Raw genomic sequence first — 22,076 nt, 5'->3', positions numbered from 1 at the left:
TTTCTGTGAGTGAAAGGACTGCCCCCAGAGCAGTTTCATACCATTGCAGAATTCCAGGGCTGGAGTTAATCTCCAGCGTCCAGGAAGGCTGGCGTAGGGTTTTTAGGCCAGCTGCATCAAAGCATACCAACTGGCTAGAGGAAAATGCTTTTCTGAAAGGTTCTCAGGGCACTAGATGCCTGGTTTCGTCATGCTGAGGCACCCGTAGATGGGTCTGTTTGAAAAGCCACCTGTGGTATCTATGTTTCTCCCTTTCAAGACAGGCAAATTCCATTTTTCAGACTGAACATAACACCTGTTGTTTCATAAACTAAGAAGAGTTCAAAGGGGTATGTGTTTGAGAAACCTTTCAGAGTCTATTTTCTTATGTTTAGCCATGGAAGCAACCAGCACTGCTATCAAGATTAGAAGACACAAGACTCCATTACTTGAAATCTTAGACAAGTTGACACAATTGCCATCAATGGGATTTAAATAGAGAGGTCATTGCTTCATCCATTCTTTCATGCATGCATTCTACAAACATTTGCTAAATAAGACATTGAAGATTTAAAGATAAGATGTAGTCCTTGCCTTCAAGGAGCTTGTAGTCTAGTGCAAGAGGAAGATGTGTATAGAAAGGCTATAGTAGGCCGGGTGCGGTGGCTCACACTTGTAACCCCAACACTTTGGGAGGCCGAGGCGGGTGGATCATGAGGTCAAGAGATCGAGACCATCCTGGCCAACATGCTGAAACCCTGTCTCTACTAAAAATACAAAAATTTGCTGGCATGGTGGCACACCTCTGTAGTCCCAGCTACTCAGGTGGCTGAGGCAGGAGAATCGCTTGAACCCGGGAGGCAGAGGTTGCAGTGAGTGGAGATCATGCCATTGCACTCCAGCCTGGCGACAGAGTGAGACTTCGTATCAAAAAAAAAAAAACAAAACTATAGTAGTATATAAAAATGCTACATTGTCACTTATTACCATTTTTGGATTTTCTAAAAAATAGAGTAAGAAATATGCGTATATGCACATGTGCATTTGGGCGACTACGTAAGGTCTCCATAGTTGTTCAAATCCAACTGGCCACCCTGGGGTATGAAAAGCTTTCGACACAAGAAAGGGAGACTGAGCAAGCCGGCTTCACTGCCTGAGACATGCTATGAATATGTAAGAAAGTTGACATCAGTGAATAATCATTGAATGGAATATCCATTAGAAAGATAAGCAATTTGATATTTCACTGTGTTAATAACAAAGGTGGGTCAGGCTTTAGGGATGGAGCTTCGACTGTATAATAAAACAGGACTTTAGCAATGCCTGGTTCTTTTCACTAGCTGAATTTTTCTCACTTTCTACAAGGCCACCCACCCGGTTATACATCAGAGTCAAAGAATCATTGAATTGTAGAGTTGGAAGAGAAGTTGGCATGAAAGAATGGTTCAGAGTGAATGTTCTATTGAACTAGACTATGTCTGCAGCCAAGCAAAGGGCTAGACTCAAAGAATAAATGCCATTCACTACACTCTTCTAGACCAGGGAGTCTGTTTGGTTGAATATGTTTCCTCTAAGCTTTCAGTCTCAACCCCCAGTTACCTTCAAGCTTTTGAATGCATAGAGTCTTAGGAGTCTAGTAGACATAGCCTCTGCCTCTGAGGTCATTTGCTGCTACTTTTTTGAGCTTTATAATAACAGGCCTTTCTAGCATGCAGAATTTCTGGCAAGACAGCCAAGATGGGCCAGGGCAAGAAAATGGCCAATCCATTGGACTGACCATCTAAAGAGGGAGGGGCCACTCAGACTCAATGGGAACACTGCCATGTTAGGGTAAGCCCTTCTTACCTCTGAAATATTGATCCGGCCCTCCTGGAAGGAGCAGGTGGTGGGGTCATGAGTGCAGAGGTTGCGGTACTTGCACCAATGGCAGCGGAAGGCGCTGTTGACACAGGACAGGCACCTGCAAGGACAGAGATGGTGAGAGGCAAAGAGAAGAGAACAAAGAGGGAAGGTGGCATGTGTCATGATAGAAGTCTGTTAACCTGTGTTTAAATCCTAGTCTCATTCTCAGGAGGGAAGACTGGTGGGCCATCCTCTAGCACCAAGAATTGTGGATTCTCCATCCATGATATTCATGGGAACAGAAAATTGGAAAGAAAATGAGACCAGATAAGAGTATAACTTACAAAGCAGGGGTGTGCTTGTATAAGCTCATGAGAACTGATTATTTACGTTTCCAGGAATTTTGCAAGCTGATAGACATCATGGTGGTAGTTTGAAATTGGCCATGCTGGAAAGAGTTGCGCCACAGAATTTGGCAATGCTGCAAACTAGGTTTTCTTCTGAATGCTGGTAGCTAAACATTTCCCAATATTTCCCTGCTTGTAAAGACAGGGTAGCCGACAGAGCACAGGGACTGGAATCGGGCAGATCTGATTATAGACTTGCTTCTGCCGCTGCCACTGGGGTCACACTGAGTAAGTCACTTCACCCTCTGAATTGGAGTATCTTCATCTGCCTGTAATAAAACATTCCTGTCTATGCCACAGGGCTGTTTGGTATCAAATGAGATAATGTATAGAAAATGGTTTTGAAAAATGCCATGCTAAACGTGAGTATTATTGTCAAGCGCTTAAATTACCCGTTATTTCAACCTCTTAAATAACATTTGAGTGTTAACAATTGGTTCATATCATCTGTGTTATTGGGCTTGGGGGAGCTAACAGTATTAAGCAGTAACTTTTTCCCACTCCCCCAGGCATGGAACAGTAGGATATGTGTGTGGTATGTGCTTTTCTTGCCAGGGTGAGCACTTCTTTCCTTCCAATTTCACCTGGAGACTGTGTATATTCTTTTGGCTCTCTGTGTGTGATCAGGTCATTGTAATGGAAATGGGTTTTGTAGGGGGGGTTAGTCTTGCTCCTCCTCGCAGCCCCCCTACTCTAGTCTTTCACAACTAGGCCAACCTGGAATGGACAGGACCAGGTCTGCAGTCTGGCGCCACCTGTTGGGGCTCTGATTACATTTCGGTGGTTGGGGCTTGATCCAGGGGTCACCAGCTCACAGGCAACAGTATGTTAGGTTGGTTAGCCCATTTACACTTCATCTTCCCACGCATAGCATTTTAATCCCATTCTCCATTGCCCAGACTTTTTTAGTTTCTGAGCTTCATGCTATCTCATGTACTCTCAGATAGACTGGTTCTTGGTAACATCTTATGATTCAGCAAGTAAATAATGAAAATGGACCAAGGGCCTAAGGAGGATGGTTATTGGGGCTCTAGCTAGATGTGGCTCTTCTGCTGGCTATTTTTGTGACCTTCATTGTGGCACTAATCTTTCTGTGGGCCTCAGTTTACTTTTATTAAAGTAAATTATTAAAAGGAGGGGACTATACTTGATTCCATGAATTTTAACTGAATTCCAGCAGAGAAGGGCAAGAGAGGCAGTGTTTGGCATTAAAATGGAATCTTTGCTGTCAAGGAGACCTGCTTTTTTTTTTTTTTCTGTTAAAACTTGCTGCCTGTGACAGCATCTGTGTTGCCATAGCAATACATCTTTGAAAGTGGTGACATCATACTGTGTTGTCATGGAGATAAGATTGCTCTCACAAACAATGGATTCCATCACCACCATGTTGGAATTTGAGAAGGAGGTAAGAGGTTCTGTCACCAAGATGCTTGCCATTCCCAAAGCAGGGTTTGCTGGGATTCAAATGCAGTGGTTAGAGTGCAGCTTTGTCTATTTCAGCTTCAGTCCCTTTCTGCCCTCCCTGGTTCCCACCAGGCCATTTTTATCACTTGTTCTGTCTTTCTCAGTACATCTATTTATTTGTCCCAATGGGGCTCCTTCCTTGACTAATGTAGAGACCAAAGAACTCCAGAAGATTATTCTAATTATGAAAATCAAGTTCAGAAAAACGGAGAATAAGGAGGACTAGCTTATTTGCCTCTTCTAATGACTAAGATTCCTTTAGGGTTTAGCTGCAAACAGACCCTCTCTCCATCTTGATTGCTGAGTCCTTCATGCCATAGCTTAGACCCTACAGACTGGATACCCCTGAAGACCTGACTATGATGTGGATCCCAAGTGGTTCCTGCCCTGGGCAATGGGAAGGATGAGTCCGTAACATTCCGAATCACTACCTCCTCTGATATGGAGCTGTTGATTGACCTCTCCCTTTGCTGAATGTCCAGGGTTTTTGGTCCTATGACCCTTATGTGGCTCTATTACAGAGGCCTGTGTTTCCTTCTTTCTAAACCAAATGGTGTATGAGTTCCCAGCTTCTGTGGAAAGGGTCTCAGTTTCTCTACCAGAGAGGATCAGCAGAAACTAAGTAGGGGTTTCACTCCCTCCATTTCTGCTTTTTCCTTGTGAAATGTTCCCAGCTTCTCACACAGTTGTGGGGTCTCATAGTGTGTGGGCACCAACTGGCAGGCATTCAGCTGCTAGAATGGCTGGTGAGGTCCGTAGAACTAAAGTCAAGCCCCACCGAAGGCTGTGGTTTGGCCTGTCTGGTTTTTCTTCCTTTTGAAAATATTGAAGGATGAATTTAAAAAGTGATGGAGTGAAGGCCTCTGCTCCACCTCCCCATCCACGTCTTTTTATCATGTGCTGAGAGAGGCTACTTTCCCCCTTCCCTGCTCCTCCTCTGTGGGTGACTGTGTGCATAGCCGAGTCGCTATCTCGGAGTCCCTCTTCATCTGGTTGTGGGTGACATATCTGTACTCCACTCACTGTCAGCCTCTACCTTCAAAGTCACCACCAAGTGATGGAAAATGAAGAACTTTTTTTATGGTTCCTGTTCTCTGACTCTCTTTTTACTATCCTGGTCTGAGAGTTGGGGGTTAGGTGCGTTGGGGTGGCATCCAAGGATTCAGAGACTATAGAGAGTAAATACCATTTGGTTTAATATGGTAATATTTATGTACAGTGTACTCTATCCAAACAAAGTGTCAGGCCCCATGGGGAAACTGTGAGGTGACTACAACATGGTTCCTGCCCTAAAGGAGCTTAGCATCGAGGGGAAGAAACCCCATACCCACATCCAGACCCAGAGCAAGACCCTTTCTAATAAGCACTTACAGTTGGTGGGCACTGCAGTTGTAAAACTTAAACTCGGTGCTGACAAATATCTTCCCTGTCTCCTTGGACCTCAGCTGTAGCTCCAGCCCAAACCAGTCTGGAAAAACAAACAAAAAAGGACGGGGTTGGCTAACAATGTGGGGACCCAGTGGACAGCCACAGAAATAAAATGTAAGTCATGAAGCCACCACAGGGCTCTCTTAGGATGCAGATACTATGTGGAACCTGCCTGAATCATCTCTTCTCCTCCCAAGGAAGCCTCTTTGGGTAAATACCAGCCCACCCCTCAGACCCAGACTTCCTCTGCCTGCAGGGAGGAAGAAGCAGATTCCACAGAGCCCCTTGCCTTGGTCAGCCATGTTCCATTACTGAAAGGATTTCAGAAATATTAGGTCTGAGCCCCCAGTTCTGTGGAGAGACCTGCTAAAAAACTACTGATGGAAGCCACTCCATTCCTAGGAGGGACGAGCTATCTGGAAAGACGCTGTGTTCTGTGCAGCGTTAACTCAAAGCAGAGCAAGTGTTTTCCCTCCGGAAATTCACTCTGGGGCATGACAGTTTGCTTTCAAACTTAAACAAGTTGTCTAAGCCAATATTAGTATCTGGTATAAGAAGACTCTATGCCTAGTTCTTGTGACCTCCAGCTCCCTCAGTATAGAGAAGCCCCTCATTTGTGGCTCTCATGGCAGATATTTCTTACCTTGATCCAGCGGGATGACAGGGACATCCTTGGGCCCAGGTGAGATGCAGATGACCTGGCTCCCGGACACCTGCCCCTCCACCTCTGTCAGGTTCCCAAAGGCACAGGCGATACCCGCAGATAGATCGGGAGCATCACTCACTACCAAGCTGAGCTGTGGGAGGAGCAAAGGGATGATGCCAAAGAAAGACCTCAGGAGACCTGGGCTCCAGGCCCAGCCCTGCTGTTACCCACTTTGCTCACTGATCTCCCCTGACCTCATCTATAAAAGAAGGATGTTGGTCTAAGTGGTCTTCCAGTTTTGAACACTGAAGTTACAGTCATTAATTATTCAATGTGTGCAGGGTCAATGGTCTTTATTAATATTATTATTAATTAATTTTTCCATCTTCTCCAGCATTAGAAAGCCCTAGGGGTGAGGGTGCTAGAGGGAAAGGTACCAAAATCCATCTAATCCCCTGTTCATTTTGACATGAAAATTAATTGCAAGGCACCACGCAAACTTGAAAGCAAGTCATGAGCCGAGCCCTTCACAGACAAGGCCTTAGCCATGGCTCATGGGAGTAAATATCACCAACCTGGAGGTTTACCAGGAGCTCACTAGGTTGGTGGAAGATACCTAGCTCCTCACCTTGGCTGTCATTCACCAAGAGGTTGCTTCTAAAGGCTGCGTGTTCCCTAGAGTTTGTGCTTCTCTGTTCCATGTGGGCTCTCTGTTCTCTAGCAGCTCCCTTGGAATGGACCAGTAGGTTCATAAGGAGCTCAGGGGATCAGAGAAGTGGCCACCAACTGCTTGATGTCTGCTATTACCTATGGGTTCCAATTATCTAGGCCAGAGGTTTTCAGCTTTTTTGAATTTGAAGACCCTACTTTTAATAGTAAAAATATCACAGACTCTCTGAGGAATCTGCTGATTGAGAAAATATTCAATGGCAAAATGCTGCTCTAAATCCATTGCACTTTTAAATGAGTTTGTACTCAAATTACCACAATACAGCATCTAAATGGTATTTGAATAGGTAAGAAAGGCCACTGGTTTCCTTTGCCCATGAGGTGTGCCCATAGGGTTCATGGTGATGACAGCTCGGTGGCCTCCAAGTTGAGGACCATGATGGCGTAGGTAGGTTTCCCTTTGTTTTATTTTTTAAATTTTTAATAAAGACAGGGTCTCACTATGTCGCCCAGGCTAGTCTTGAGCTCCTGGGCTCAAGCAACCCTCCCCACCTCAGCCTCCCAAAGCGCTAGGATTACAGACAGGCGTGAGCCACCACGCCCAGCCTGTAGGTTTCCCTCTGTCTTCCTATCAATACCCAGTGCTGTTATTTGCAGTGGGTTTCTCAGTCTCAGTGGGCATCACCTAGCCTTTCCATACATTTGTTTGCTGCTGAATCTCTGCCCCAGTTTCATTTCCATGGGGCCAAGGGACTTAGGTACAAACTCCCCTGTTTGTTTCCTCAGCTCCCTTGGAGCCAAAAGCTCCTGGTGGGGATGAATGAACTGAAATCTTGGAAGTTTCATTAACTAATTAACATTCGTGAATGCTCATAAAACCTTCAGAATGAAACAATAATGCAGGGCCTGAGGACATGAAATATTTTGGGTTGTACCTTGACAGATAGTTAAAGGCTATTTTATTCTAAGCATACACTGACTTCCAATTGAGGGAGTCTCTTTCTTGCTCTTATTCTTTCCTCTCTCTCTCTCTCTCTCACACACACACACACGTGTGTGCGCGCGCGCAACTCGCAGATTTCTGTAAGAGTGCAGTGAGTGGAGAATTGTAAATACAGCAGATACTAAAGAATGTGTTATTTGGTATTGGATTGCATTATGTTGCAGATGTTTGTTACTAAATGCAAAATCTAGATCAATGGGTAATGAATTTGCAGGGAAACTGGAGAATGACTATGCTCTTTACAATAGGCATTGCCATACGTTTGCTATAAACATAAAGTCTCCTTACTGGATTTAAAGTCTGATCAATTTACAGATACTTGTGCAAGTGTGAATGGAGCACACCCACACAGGTGCATGCACTGTATTCCCTCTCCCCATGCCCCTGGATGAGTTACTTACCATCTGGCTGTGCTCAGATACTGAGATGCTGCTGGGATGCACTGCGAGGCTCACACACTGGCTGATGCTGGCAGCAAATCGATTGGGTTCCCAGGCCTGTTGGCATTTGTCCCTGCGGGAGCACCTGCCATAAACACAGATTCACAAGAGGTCAGGCTTCTGGGACCCATCTGTTTGGCTCCATTGTCCCGTGGGCAGGATGGGAGTTTGCTGCCCTGAGGCCTGTGTCCTGTCTTCTCAGGAAGACTTTTACTGTACTCCGGAGGGCTTTGGTGACTCTCAGACAGTCTCTGTCGCAGTTAAGGACAGACCGAGAGGGAAGAGGATTAATCCCCAACATGAGAGATGCAGTTTCGACATAAAGAATTAACAGTGGAGGGTGTTCAGGTTCTTGATGCCTTGAACAAAGAATTGGACAAAACACACAAACAAAGCAAGGAAAGAATGAAGGGATTTATTGAAAATGAAAGTTCACTCCACAGTGCGGGAGTGGGCCTGAGCATAGGGGCTCAAAGGCCCTGTTACAGAATTTTGGGGAGTTTAAATACCCTTTACTTGGAGTACGTCTTATGTAAATGAAGAGGATGAAATAAAGTTACGTCATTTACAGCCAGTGTACGCCTATGGAGAGGATATTTTCTGTCAGAGCTGAAGTGTGAATCAGCCTTATGTTCCCTGCCTCCAGACCCTGTTTTCCTGCCTCAGAATGACTCTGTGTTTTTTTTTTTTTTTTTGAGACAGAGTCTTGCTCTGTCACCCAGGCTGGAGTGCAGTGACAGGGTCTCAGCTCACTGCAACCTCTGCCTCCTGGGTTCAGGCAATTCTCCTGTCCCAGCCTCCTGAGTATCTGGGATTACAGGCGCCCACCACCGTGCCTGGCTAATTTTTGTATTTTTAGTGGAGACGGGGTTTCACCATCTTGGCCAGGATGGTCTCGAACTCCTGACCTCGTGATCCACCCACGTCAGCCTCCCAAAGTGCTGAGATTACAGGTGTGAGCCACCATGCCTGGCCCTAGAATGACTCTTTACAGCACTGTGGGATGCTGAGACCAGAGAGTAAGGGCAGCCTGCGGGACCTGAGAAGCAGCACAGCCATGGAAAAGCAAATGAACTTTGGGGCCAAAGAGCCTGGGTTCCAACCCCAGACCTGTTACCTACTAGCTGCGACCCCTTGGACAAGCTACTTAATCGCTCTCTGCCTCAGTTTCCTCAACTGTAAAAAAAATAAGGATTGGCCAGGGATGGTGGCTCACACCTGTAATCCCAGAACTTTGGGAGGCTAAGGTGAGGAGGATTGCTTGAGCCTATGAGTTCAAGACCAACCTGGGCAACACAGTGGGACCCCATTCTAAAACAACAACAACAATAAAAAATTAGCTGGGTATGGTGGCACAGGCCTGTAGTCCCAGCTACTCAAGAGGCTGAGTTGGTTAGATTACTTGAGCGCTGTAGTGAGCTGTGATTGCACCACTACACTCTCACCTGGGTGACACAGTGAGCCCTTATCTCAAAGAAAAAAAAAAAGGAGGATGATGATGATAATACCTATTTCACAGGGTTGGTGTAAGAATTAAAGGAGTTAGTGCTTAGAAAATGGCCTGGCACATAGTAGGTGCCATGACAGTGTTAGCCTTTATAATATTAATATTAATGATGCTGATAATGATTCATATTATCATTTTCCTTCAGAGAAATTTTTAAGAAAATAGGAGAGGGTCTTGGCAGTGTGGGACAGTGTGCATATGATCTTGTGGGTGGATTAATGGCTATTCGAAGGCAGTGGCCATGTTTTATTCATTGGGATAGTCTACCTGTCACATGGCATATTTTAAATAAATGTTTGTGTCACGAAATAATGCCTTGAGACAGAGAGACAGACAAGGCACTGCAGCCAGGGCTGCCTCTGTCAGAAAGCTTGTTTGGCTGTTTCTCCCAACATCTTCATCTCGGGCTCTAGGCTCCCCTGCCCACAGTGGCAGGTGGGCAGGTGACACCAGCACTCGGGAGCTTCAGGTTGCTGCCTGCCTTGTCACATGGAAACCCGCTCCACGGCTGGTGCCAGTGTGTCCAAACCAAATAGCCATTGGGACACTAGCGATTTCACAATCAAGCAGTGATTCGCACCCTAAGTCCCCCCAAACTCCTCCCCCTCTTCCTTTTCAGGCACATAATGGATCTAAATATGAATGCTGTCAAAGAAAAGAATTATTGAGGTTTAAGTGAATCCTTAAGATAGCTCTAAAGTGAGCTCTTGACTGGAGCCTTTATCTCATTGACTCACTGAAATGGCTCTTTTTTATCATACTATTTATGGCAACAGCCCTAACAGAGATAAATAGCCTTGGAGACAATAACACACTTGCAAGAGCAAGGCATACAGAAGAGACAGCAAGGCTTCAAATCCCCCCAACCCCTCAGAGGCTCCTCAGCCCTCGGCCTCCATTAAAGAGGCCTCCGTGGGGATCCAGAAGCTGCAGCTTCCCCCCTCTCCTCATGCCTGATACCAGGCTGCTGCTTAGCAGGTGGGAGAGCGCAGCAGGAGGGTCTGGTGAAGAAGAGAATGACCAGATGTGGAGAAACCTCTGGGTATAAACAGCAAAAATCTTGTTCTCCGTGAGCTCTTGGGGCAGAGAAGAGGGGAGATGAGTACCCTGGTAGGTAGGGAGGATTCTCTAAAGAGTTAAGGAGTTGAGGGGACAGAGGAAACCTGGGACTATTCTGATGTGGCTCATTCCAGCAGTCACAGCTGACCTGCACCAGGAGGAAGACGGGGTGGTTTGCGGCAGCGGGGAGGCCCAGGCATTGCTGATAGATCTATAGGCACTTGTTCAAGGTGGGGAAAGCAGACGTCCTTGCTGTTGAATAAATGATAATCCCCAATCTATAATTTTGGTGTGTTCGACATGGGAGAAGTGCCACAGGCACTGAAGCTGGGAGGACAGAGTGGCGGAGGCATGGGGAGTAGGAGGTACCACTGGACATGACCACTGCAGAGCTAGAGGGCAGGCCGCCCAGGGCCCTTTGCACAGAGCTGGCAGCAGGCTGTCAGGTTCTTTGGAGAAAGAAATTCTCTCGAGGAAAGACCCTGCCTGCTGGCTGGTGGGTCAGCCTCCCTGCAGGGAACCAAAATTTACCCCCTTTTGCCATTCCTAGGGCACAACATTAGCATCTTTACCACTTGTCTGACCTAAATGGAGACACATTGTCCAGGTCTGCTAAGAGCATTTCTGCAAAACTTTCTGAGCAATCTTTTACCTCCAAAACCCAAGCAGGGAACCCAGTATTCACGGGCTCAAATCCAGTCCAGATTTTGCATCTGTGAGGCACTAGCTTCCCTCCCTCCCTCCAGAGCCCTCCCAACACCTGCTGCAGAGGCTGGAAGCCAAGAGCTATTGTGCAGGACCCTGAACTCTGGCCCTCCGCCTCCGCCTCCACCCCAAACCCAGCTCATTTCACGGAGATGCTTTGCTGGCTGGCACGGAGCCCTGGAGTTTCCAACTCCATTGGGCAACAGAATTCCTAGCCAGCGCCTGTCTTTCGGGGTTTTCACCCTTTCTCTTCCCCTGGGGCTCTTTAAATTAGGAAGTTTAAGTGTGATTTAGCATTTATATTGAGTTGGTATTCAATGGCAGATGATGAGGCCAGTCGAAGTGAGATGTGAACTTCTTGGAATCATGAAATAATGAGGCCAGAAGGGTCCTCCCAAGGGTATAGGGTCCATGATAATTATTCTGATTTGTGTAGCCTCTTCTGGGCTTCCTTATTACCAAAGCATTTATTATTTCATTTAGTCTTCACAATTCACCTGTGAAATAGGCATTTTCCCTAAACAGCAATGGAGAAACAGAGGCCTGGAGTTGTCAGGGGACCCATCCAGGGTCACACAGCAGCTAGCTGGAGTCTAAACATCCCAATGCCAGTGCACCACCATCTGCACACTCTTGGCACAGAAGGACACCTATTTCAGGCTACACTGAAGAGGTTTTGGGGAAACCTAAAGACTACAGTATCCCTTGTGAGTTCTTTCAAAGACACAAGGATATAAGCACCTCACTTCAGAGCAGCTGAAGGGCTGAATTTGGAAGTAAAATGAAAGAAGAGAGGCAAAGACCCTGCACTTAGAAAGAAGGCCCACCCACGGCCTCTTTGCCTCTTCCTGCTCTCAACACTGAAGCCACGATTAGAATTACTGCTCTGAAGAAGACGATTCCTCTCTCTCTCTCTGCAAAATACTGTCATATCCCATCATTCCCGGAAAGGCCCGGTCTTCTGCATGCCAAACCCTTTTCCAGTATACCCCAAACTTACATGTTGTGCAGGGCGCACCAGCCACAGTGAGGGTCCCCAGAGCTCAGGCACTCCCCACAAGTCGTATACTGCTCACACGACTCCACGGGGACCCTGGTGACCTGGCAGAGAGAGGAAAGAGGGTACAGTGAGGTTAGGCTGTGATGACTAGCAGGTGTGTGTCACACAGTCCTACGTGAACTCACACTTGCACTGTCAACTCCCTTAAAGAGGTGACACTGGGCGGCAAGTCATGGCCTCAATGCCCCCAATCTCTTTACCTGCATAAGGCAGGTAGGCTAAGCCAAATGTGTCTCTGAGTGGCAGCCCTAAGACTTCTTGCCTTCGCGAGAGGTAGCAGCAAAGGCTCCATCTATTTCTGCCCTCCACTAGCATCCTCCCGAGAGCTGGGCAAGCCAGTGGCAAGTACTGAAAGTGGTTAACTCTGTTGAAAGGCTATTGAGTGGCACAAACTCATCTCTGAAGAGCTTTCAGCTGGGCTTGGGCTAAGACATCCTGCCTACACAGAAAACATTCAAAAAGGGAAAGGAGAAACTTTTCCCATCAAATAATATTCATAGTATGGCACAGACTCTTTACAGCCAACCAAATATACCACCTGGATCCAATTATCCCATTCTCTGATGTCTGCATTCAGTTTCTCTAGTAAATCTCCCATCCTTTGAAAAGTCTGGCTAAATGGGAACATCCACAGAAAAGAGCTGCCTGATTCAGTCTTGCCTGGAAAGTGGGAATTTGCAGATCAAGACCCTGCCCCCCAGAGAGTGCAGCCCTTGCACACTCCTCCTGGTCTTCTGCTGGGGCCCTGCAGGGGCTTGAGCTGGGCCTGTCTGGATATTACTCACCGCTACTTGCACAGCAGGGGTGACAATAAAGACCAGGCAAGGGGGCCAGAGGACTGAAGTGTTCCAGTTGATATATCCTAGGTATCTGTTGCTGGCTGAGGCAGGAGGCTGCTGGGCTGCAAAAACATTTGCTGGGCTGGGAATGGGTTCTTATTTGTTAGGGCATAGAGGTCCCCCACCTACCAGATGTGCAAAAAGTAAAAACATAACCTGTGGTCCAGCAGCACAGTGTTCTGCCTCTGGCAGGGGGACAAAGGATATATGGAGACACCTTTACGGCATCCTCCTGAGAGGTTCAGGATGGATCCTAACACTGTTCACTCAGCAAATACTTATCAGATGTCAACGCTGTGGAGCTCTGGTGCTATGCAACAGAGAAACGATAGTGAACAGCACACAGATTCTGCCCTCCCTGAACCCTACAGTCCAGTGGGAGTTGATAATGACAAACCGAGACTTGCTCTACATTGTGCTGAGTTTTTGTTGTGTGGGATTGGTGTGAATGCTGAAGGTTTGGGGAACTTAGCGAAGAGGTGACCAGTGGGGTAGGAGGGGTGCCTTGAAGGGTAAGAGGGGGCTCAGATTCAGAGACCTGGAAAGACATGTCAAGCTGAAGGATTGTGATGAGCAAAAGCGATCATGGATAAGTTCAGTATAAACTTAAGTGTAGGGTGTACAGTGGGTGGGAGGGGAGAGAGATGAGCCTGCCTTTCCTGTCTTGGGTGTCCCCACCAATCCTTCCTACATCATCACACTTAACATTCCATATTACGAGGCGTTTCTGTAAGTCAGTGACATGATCAGCTTTAAACATCCCTCACTTCCCTTTAATAATAAAAACATGAAATGCAGGGAGATGAGTGTAAAATCTTGCAATTTAGCTTTAAAAAGACTGGTACTCTAAGTTTAAGATGGGGGATAGCTGATTTGAAATAGTTCAAGTGTAACAGACCTAAGGGTTTGAGTTGACTCAAAGTCAACTCAACTCAAAATCTGATGTAACCTGACAGGGTGAGGTGATAACGAAAGAAGCTAATTTGACCATGGGCTGCATAAATAGACACACAGCATCAGGGTCGAGAGAAGCCACCCCTTACTGGGGAGTCCGGAGTTCAGGTCTCCGCAACCTGCCCTAGGAGGGGCGTTGCTCAACCAGAGATCCTTCCCGGAGGGTGGCCGGGATGGGGTGGGATGCAGAAGTGGTGTCTGAGGTAAGCAGATGAACCTGGAATGTTTATTTAGTCCAATGAAGAGTCTCAAAGTAGTCATGTAGGCTGTTTTCCAGTGTTTGAAGGGGAGCAGTATGGCTGCAGCAGGACTCACAGGTGAAAAGCTCAGAAAAGCTCAATATCATGCAACCACCTGGCGTTCCAAAGGAACGCCTATCACAGGGATGCATAAGCAGTCAAGGTGACATTTGTCCCAAAGGCTGGAAGAAAGGATTTCTGCCCTCAGAGGAAGGCTACATTAGTCCCTGCCAATTCTGACATTCCAGCCTTCTATTTCCCACAGTTTCCCTAACTCCTCCTTGAGACTGTTGATGATTTTTGTCTGGTACAACTTTACAGTTAAAAGATAACATGCAGCCACCACCACCACCAATTGATTTCACACCGCCTTAAAGAATAACCCTTGAACCCTGCCTCACGGCCCATGATGCCTACAAGAAACACCTTTCAGACAGGTATCTGCAGGAGACCTTCTAGTGTGCCTCTCCCGGGCCTGGTGACCATCAGCCCTCTGGGATATCAGAGACCCTGGCTGCCTGGGAGGCTTCCGCTGGCCCCCTCCAAACCACTCTCTGAGGCCTGAGAACCGTGGTCCAGTGCCTAGCCTCCTTTTCTTGGGTTTCGGGCTCCTTGTGAGTGATGTCTGCATCTGGCTGTAAATTAAAACAACCGTCTGCATTGCATTCGGCCCGTCTGTCAAAACACAGCCCAGCCCTCAGCAGCTGGGAAAAGGGGCCCTGAATGGGAGCAGTGTCTCCAGCAACAAAGCCCACTTTCACGCCAAGTGCCACGGAGATAGTGAAACCCTGTTCTTCTCCAAACATGAAACCAATAGCACAACTATTTTTCCTGTTTCCTGGGCCCTCCTGGTGATTTTTTTTTTTTTTTTTTTTTTAATGCACTGAGTTGAAGAGCAAAGTGAAACAGGAAACTTATAAGTTGGCAGGGGTGGAGGGGGGTGGTCTAAAACTTGAATTATTCTCTCCTCTAAGATGTAACAGCCACACACAAACCAGAGGAAAGAAATGTCACAGTGACCAGGGGGAGACCCTCAAAGTCAGATGTTCCCAGGAGCCTTCTCTGTCTCTTATATTCATGTGCTTCTATATTCATTTGTCAGCCAATATTCATTGGTCGTGTCCTCCATCCAGGCCAGTGCTAGGCACTTCAGAATAAAAACGATGACAGCATTAAAACACAACTAGCACCTTCAAGTTGCAAACAGGCTAGCAATAAAAAGAAGAAAGCGATACGTGTTCTAAGATAAGTATTCAAAGACGGCTGAGGGAATTCAGAGCAAGGAGAAAACACTGCCTGCATCTGTGCTGCCCCATACAATAGCCACTAGCTTCATGCGGCTATTGAGTTTGAAATGTAGCTAGGACAAATTAAGATGTACTGTAAGTCTACAATACACACTGGATTTGGAAGATTTAGTGAGGAAAAGAAAAAAGGGAAAAAATTACATCAATAATTTTTATTGACATGTTGAAAAGATATTTTGCCTATCTTGAGTTAAATGTATTATTAATTTTACCTGTTCTTCTTCCTTTTTGAAATGTGTCTACTAGAAAAGTTAAAATTACACATTTAGTTCATGCTTGTGGCTCAAATTTTATTTCTATCTGACAGTGCTGCCCTAAACCGAGTATACACAGTATGTGTCCAGGCCTTAAAAGGTGAAGAATATTTAGACAGATGAAGAGCATTCCAGGTTGAAAGAATCATATAAGCAGACATTGGAAAGCAGGGTTTCTTCAAACACCTTTGGTGAGGGCAAGGGAGGGACGGTGCAATTCCAGATATGTGGGTCTGGGTGACCATGGGAAGAACTGCGAAGACCACAGAGCTGGAATATGTGATGCCTCCAAACCTTCTAGCCTTGGCCAAAACAATGTCCTCCATCAGGCAGGCCTGGGGCTGTCAAGGAGCAATGGCCCTCAGTGTATGGTTCTCAAACCAGCACCACTGGTGTCACCTGTGAGATTACTGAACATGAAAATCCAGGGTCCACTAAATCAGAAACACTGGGGAAGGGGTCCAGGAAATGGGTCTTAACAACTCTCCAGCTGATTCTTATGCAGGCCAACCACTGATACAGATGACTCCAGCTCCCCGAGTGGGTCTTTTTAAATGTTACGTCCTGGGGCCAGGAAGAAACAGAGTATCACTCTTCCTTGGGACTATGGAAGGAATTAGAGGGATTTTAGGGGTGTAGGGGAAGGCAACAGTACTCTGGGGACTACTTTATGCCCAGTGAGAAATTGGTTCTAATCATTCTGCGTCTATGAAGTCCATGAAGGACCAAGTTCAAGCCTCTGCAGTCAGGAGCCACTTCACTGTGTGCACCCCAGGTGACAGTCCAGCACTGGCTCTAGGGCTGGGTCAGGTGGGGAGGGATATGTCTTCAGAAACTCAAGAAGGAAAGGGAGCTTTCTCCTGGAGAGTGTCCACCGCATCAGGCGCCCTCTATCAGGACTGACTCAGAGTTTAATAGGACACTCTATGATGCTTTAATCCGCATTTGTTTATTATTATTGCATTTTAATTATGCCTGAGGCTCCTTGGCCCCCTCCACTCTGAGTGCTGGGATCTGGGGGTGGCTGGGCTGGTGGGTGAGTGTGGCGATGGGAATTATACAATGGGAGGGTGCCCTTCTCCTGCCCCCCTATGGCCTTCTCCCCGGGACCCGCAGTGCTGCTTCAAACTGGATTCCACCCTCATGCTTGACATTCTTTTCTGCTTGATCTTATGGCTTGTAATTACACCTTTAATGAATATAACTGTCCTGTTAAGTCATTTACTTAAGAAATACTCTTAATGAAAGGTGACTCACACTGTGTTCTTGGCTCTCCTGGCCCCGGGGCCCCGCGTCTCTGGTGCCTTCCTTGGCCTGATTCAGTGGGGCTGAAGATACATGTGGGAGGGACTTGGCAGGGAGTGCAGTGTGGGGCAGTTTTCTTTCCCTGACCGACTATCTCAATTCAGCACACGAGTAGCCCACAGAGTGTCAGGCCGAGTACAGCCAGACATGTTATCAGATAATTATTACAGGCAGTGGGGACAAGTCACTGAGGGAAGCCGCTGGACCCAGCCTCTTTCCTGAAGGTCTTGAAAAGCATGGCACACCTGTAGTGTTTGGATCATCCAAGGTAAGGCCAGGAAGGCCTCAGAGGCCCTAAGAGTGAGTCATCCTGGACAGAGCCCCTGGGCAGTTACTCCCATCAGGAGCAGACACATCACCCTTTCCACAGAAGAGTTTCCCAATGGTAGGCATAAGAACAAACACCCTTTGCTAAGTTAGCCTGGGGACAGAGAATCAACGCTGCATCCCTGCCACCCTATATGGACACCTGGAAGGACCCACACGGTTCTGAGCACTTATATGGCTCTTCTGGAGGAACACTTGAGGTGAAAACAGAAAACCTCACATGATTCTGACAGTGGATCATGCTGGAGACCCATTTAGTCCTTAAACATCTACTGAGCCCTTACATTGTACTCAACCCTCTGTTAGGCATCAGGGCTACATTCTCTTCCCTCCTGGAGCCCATGGTTCAGTTGAGAACAAAACCAAGGAAACAGATAATCTCAGTATGGTAGGACAGATGCCACAATAGAAGTAGAACCAGGACCGTCGTGGCTCAGAGGACAGAGAGTGGCAGCTCGCCTCAGGGGGCTCTGGCAGGAGCACTCAGTGTTCAAGTGATCTGCAAGATTCCTTTGCAATCATGCAAGAGAGACACAGAGGGATGAAAGGAACAAGGGAAAATTGTTCCCCAGGCTGGTGGGCCCCTCTGAGATTGAGAATTTAATCCCCTTCTTCCCTGGAATCTTCCCTGGAATCTGCCCTGCCAGATGGTACACCTGTCCTCACACGTGTCCCCTGCTCCTGACACAAGGGAAGAAACAGAGGCCTTCTCAGTGGCTGGGAGCCAGGTGGCGGGGGTGGGAGGTGGCACGGTTGCCTGAATGGAGCACCAGTTGGCCTCATCAACAGCCTCCTGGTCCCCAGGGCTCAGGGCAGAGCACACAGCAGCTGAAGCTGATGGAGCTGGGTCCCTGGGCCTCTCTCCTTTCCTTTGTACCTTCTCTTGGTGGTCCCTCCCTGCAGGCCCACCCCTTCACCCCTTCAGGTTTGTAGGGTCTCAGAGCCACTTTCTTCTCTTTCCCCCAATCCAAACCTGTTTTCAAGAAAAGATCTGACACTCATTTACACACACAGCTGATGGTGGATTGAAGAGAGACCCCCACTGGGGATGCTGTATGGACAGAGATCAATAACGCAGTCACAGCAATCCTGGCAGAGGGTTTTGGCATTTTTGAAATGCTTTCACACACATTATCTCATTTGATCTGCACAACTCCCCAGAGAGGAAGAGAAGACAAGTATTGTTATGTGTTATGATTTTCATTGGATCAACTGAGAAATTAAGGCTCCCAAAGAGTGCTTAAGTCCTCACTTGCAGTGAGTGGCAAAGTGGCCAACTGGAGGAGAATCCTCCACAGCCCATGATGGGACCGACCGTTCTCTCTTCTCAGATATACTGCATGGGCTTTTTCTGAGGGATGAGGAAGGAGAAGGTAGCCCAGGAGTCCATTGCAAGATCCAAGGCAAGAGCAGAGCAGGGATCAGGAGGCTTGAAGCAACCTGAAGGCAGGTGAGGCTTCTGCTTCTCTGCACCCTACAGCTTCTAGTACCCAGTAGCTGTTAACTGATGGAATAAATGGGTGGGTGGAGTTTTTCTTCTTCACAGGCTTGCACCAAATCTTGTAAGCCCTTCTGTAAATGGGTGCAATTAACATGGAGATGTTGATTTTCTGTGGATTTTCTGCCTGGTAGCCTAGTGTGCTATCCTTTCCTTGACACTCATTCACAGTCCTCACAGGGAGAGAAATGTGGGCCAATGTTCGGGGAGGTCCAGCCCTGCCCCTGGCCCTGGCCTTATTCTCTCAGGCAGAGAAGCCAAGGCAGACCTTCTGGGGAAAGTCCAGGCCCCTTCCCTCCTGACATGCCTCTTACTCCATCCTCTTTGGCTCAGCAAGTCTCCAAGGAAAAATTCCCACACCACTTTCTGTCCTTCAGCAGGAAAGAGCTGATGTCTACTGGATGCCTGAAGCAACACCTTAATCTCAATCTCCCCTGCTGGGAGCAGGTGAGGGAGGCAGCAAGGAAATCATGTCCCTTTGGATCTGCTGCCTAAGGTTCTGGGGGAAGTGATGGGCACTGAGGTCTCCTGACAGCTGGCAGTCTCCTGGCTGGCCCCATGTTGCCCTGAGCTGGGCAGTGGACCGAGCTTGTTGAATGGATTGAAGCAGCAGGAACAATAATAACAACAGCTGCATGTATCCAGTATTTACTGCATGCCAAGCACGTCACATAGATTACCTCATTTAATCCTTACACCAACCTTTCCAGGGAGGTATTCTTAGTCCCATTTTACCTATTAGAAAACTGAGTATCAGCTTAAGTAGCGCAGGTAAGGTCATATCCTTTGTAGGGTAACAGAAACAAAATTGGAGTCTAAGTTTGTTTAATTCCCACACCGATGCAGCGGGGTCCAGACAGACAGAGGCAAGGACTGCAGAGGGAAGGCCCATTCTCCTGGACCTGCCCCAAAAGCAGCCACCGGGGCCATTCTTCTTCCTAGAAAGAACATCTTTCTGCTTCCTAGTCAAGCTGCTGGACGCTGCAATTATGTTCACCCGCCTGACCACTGCAAGTCTCTTAGTTCATTTTACTCCCCTCTGTTTTCTAACAGTGATTCAGCTGGGTGAATCAGGAGCCAGACAGCAAGAGAGGTGATACCAGAAGGTGAAGAGGGACATAGATTGGGGAGGGTGAAAGATTCCCTAAGGGATTTTTTTTTTTTAAACGACAAAGTCTTGTTCTGTCACCCAGGCAGGAGTACAGTGGTGCAATCACAGCTCACTGCAGTCTCTACCTCCCAGGCTCAACGGATTCTCTTGCCTCAGCCCTCCTGAGTAGCTGGGATTACAGGTGTGTGCCACCACACTTGGCTAATTAATTATTATTTTTTTTTTTTGGAGAGACAGAGTCTCCCTATGTTTCCCAGGCTAGTCAAAAACTCCTGGACTCAAGGGCTCTCCTGCCTCTGGCTCCTAAAATGTTGGGATTACAGGTGTGAGCCTTTGCACCTGGCTGGACTTCTGTTTTTAAGCCTACTAGGACCAGAACAATAATGGAAGAGGCTGTGAGCAGGCTCCACGTTTTCCATCTGAGCTTCCTACAGAATGTCACCGAGGCCTCTGTTAGCACAGCTTGGGTAGTGGCCGCAGCAGAAGTTTTCTGTCCCGGTCTTGCCAGTGATCAGCTGTGTCGCCATGGGCACTTCGGTTATGCTTCAAGCCCTCAATTCCTTATTTTGAAATAAAGACAATACCTGTCCCACCTATCTCTGGGGCTCATCAGGAAGCAGAACACCTCTGAGCCCACACTTTCAGCTTAGGTTTTTCCTATGAATCAGCTTCACAGTAATTAATGTGAAGAACTCATTATTGTTTGTTCTCAGTGTTAGATCCATTTCTTTAACAATCAACAGTCATGCATCCAGATCCCCTTAAATTCTCATAAAGTAAATACCAACCCAGCCTCCTGCCTGTCCTCTGGGCTGTGAAAGTCACGTGATCAACATCATTAAGGAAAAAGGCACAAAAACCCCAGAAAACCAGCTGGAGGTTCCGGAGACTATGATTGCAACTAAAGCAACGCACAACCTTCTGACCAGAAGCTGACCCCGGGGCTGTCTCCTAAGAACTCCTGACTATCTGGAGACCTGAGGGCAGAGTGCAGTTCAAAGAGAAAATCTATTTTTAATGACTTGGGGGAGAAGAGTAGAGTGGTTGAGTAATTCGGAGTAATTAAACCTATCTATCACTCAGAGAGATGAGTCCAAAGTTGGTTGAACTTTTCAATGACATTTTTTTCTCCTCAGCAGAGGTCCTGCAGGAGTCAAAGGGGAGAGGACAATACGAAAAGAAAGTTCTGGCCCCATACAGTGGAATTCAACCCTTGGATGAGTGCTGGGGCCGTGACTGCTCCTGAAACGTGTTTTTAGGTAGAGGCCATATTTTGCACTGGTTTTGCACTTTGAAGGGGACAGCCCTCAGTTTCCAATTCAGCTTCTATGCTTATCAGCTGTATGACACTAAGTAAGATGCTGGACTTTCTTGAGCTTTAGTTTCCTTCTCTGTAAAATGGTGACAACATTGATATCAATTTCACAAGGTTGTTCTGAGGCTTACGTGATGTCTGTACATACAGACTTGCACACAGCTGGTGCTCAATAGTGGTAGTTACCACACTTAGTCTCTAGATGCAGACCCCACTGAAGGTGGCAGTGCTTGCATGGAAAAGCTGCAGAGGGCCCTGGCTTTGCTCTTCTATGATGGGTGACCTTGCAGAAGCCACCGGCCTCTTGCAGCTAAGATTGCTTATCTATGACAAGGGGAGAATTATGTCTGCCCTTTTGCATGAAGAGCCATCCAGCCCCTGTAACTGCCGTCCTTATTTAATAATCCCAATGTTGGAAGTGTGCTGAAACTCAGGATCCTTGGCTGAAAGAAGTCAAATTAAGCTTAGCTTGCTAAGGATAAAGGTAAAACTTGGGCAAGGTAAAACTACAAAGAGGGTAGGAAATCTTATGGGCAAGGCAGATATTCCAAACACCAAACCATATTTTATCAGAGAAGACTCCCGTGCCAGAAATACTAGGGAGGTAGAAGTAGGACCCTTTCTAGGAAGTTCGGGTTTTTGGAAGGACCTACAAAAAAAAAAAAAAAAAAAAAAAAACAGAGATGCTGATACTGTGTTGTCTCCATGACAACAGTGG

General features: G+C 47.1%; 1 protein-coding gene across 2 annotated transcripts in view; it reads right to left on the bottom strand.

Moving 5' to 3' along the window:
* The window catches only part of PLXNA2 (plexin A2), a 219,783-nt gene that overhangs the window by 66,730 nt on the left and 130,977 nt on the right, over window positions 1-22,076 (bottom strand). For both annotated transcript variants that reach the window (XM_002809516.6, XM_009238345.4), the window contains 5 exons: window positions 12,150-12,250; window positions 7,840-7,963; window positions 5,764-5,917; window positions 5,064-5,160; window positions 1,825-1,939 (listed from right to left, as the gene is read on the bottom strand). In XM_002809516.6, coding sequence (XP_002809562.2) covers window positions 1,825-1,939; window positions 5,064-5,160; window positions 5,764-5,917; window positions 7,840-7,963; window positions 12,150-12,250 — 591 coding nt within the window. The remainder of the gene's footprint in view (window positions 1-1,824; window positions 1,940-5,063; window positions 5,161-5,763; window positions 5,918-7,839; window positions 7,964-12,149; window positions 12,251-22,076) is intronic.

The sequence above is a fragment of the Pongo abelii genome, chromosome 1, assembly GCF_028885655.2.
Source record: "Pongo abelii isolate AG06213 chromosome 1, NHGRI_mPonAbe1-v2.0_pri, whole genome shotgun sequence".
Classification (NCBI taxonomy): domain Eukaryota; kingdom Metazoa; phylum Chordata; class Mammalia; order Primates; family Hominidae; genus Pongo; species Pongo abelii.
This window is presented reverse-complemented; position numbering and strand designations above follow the sequence as displayed.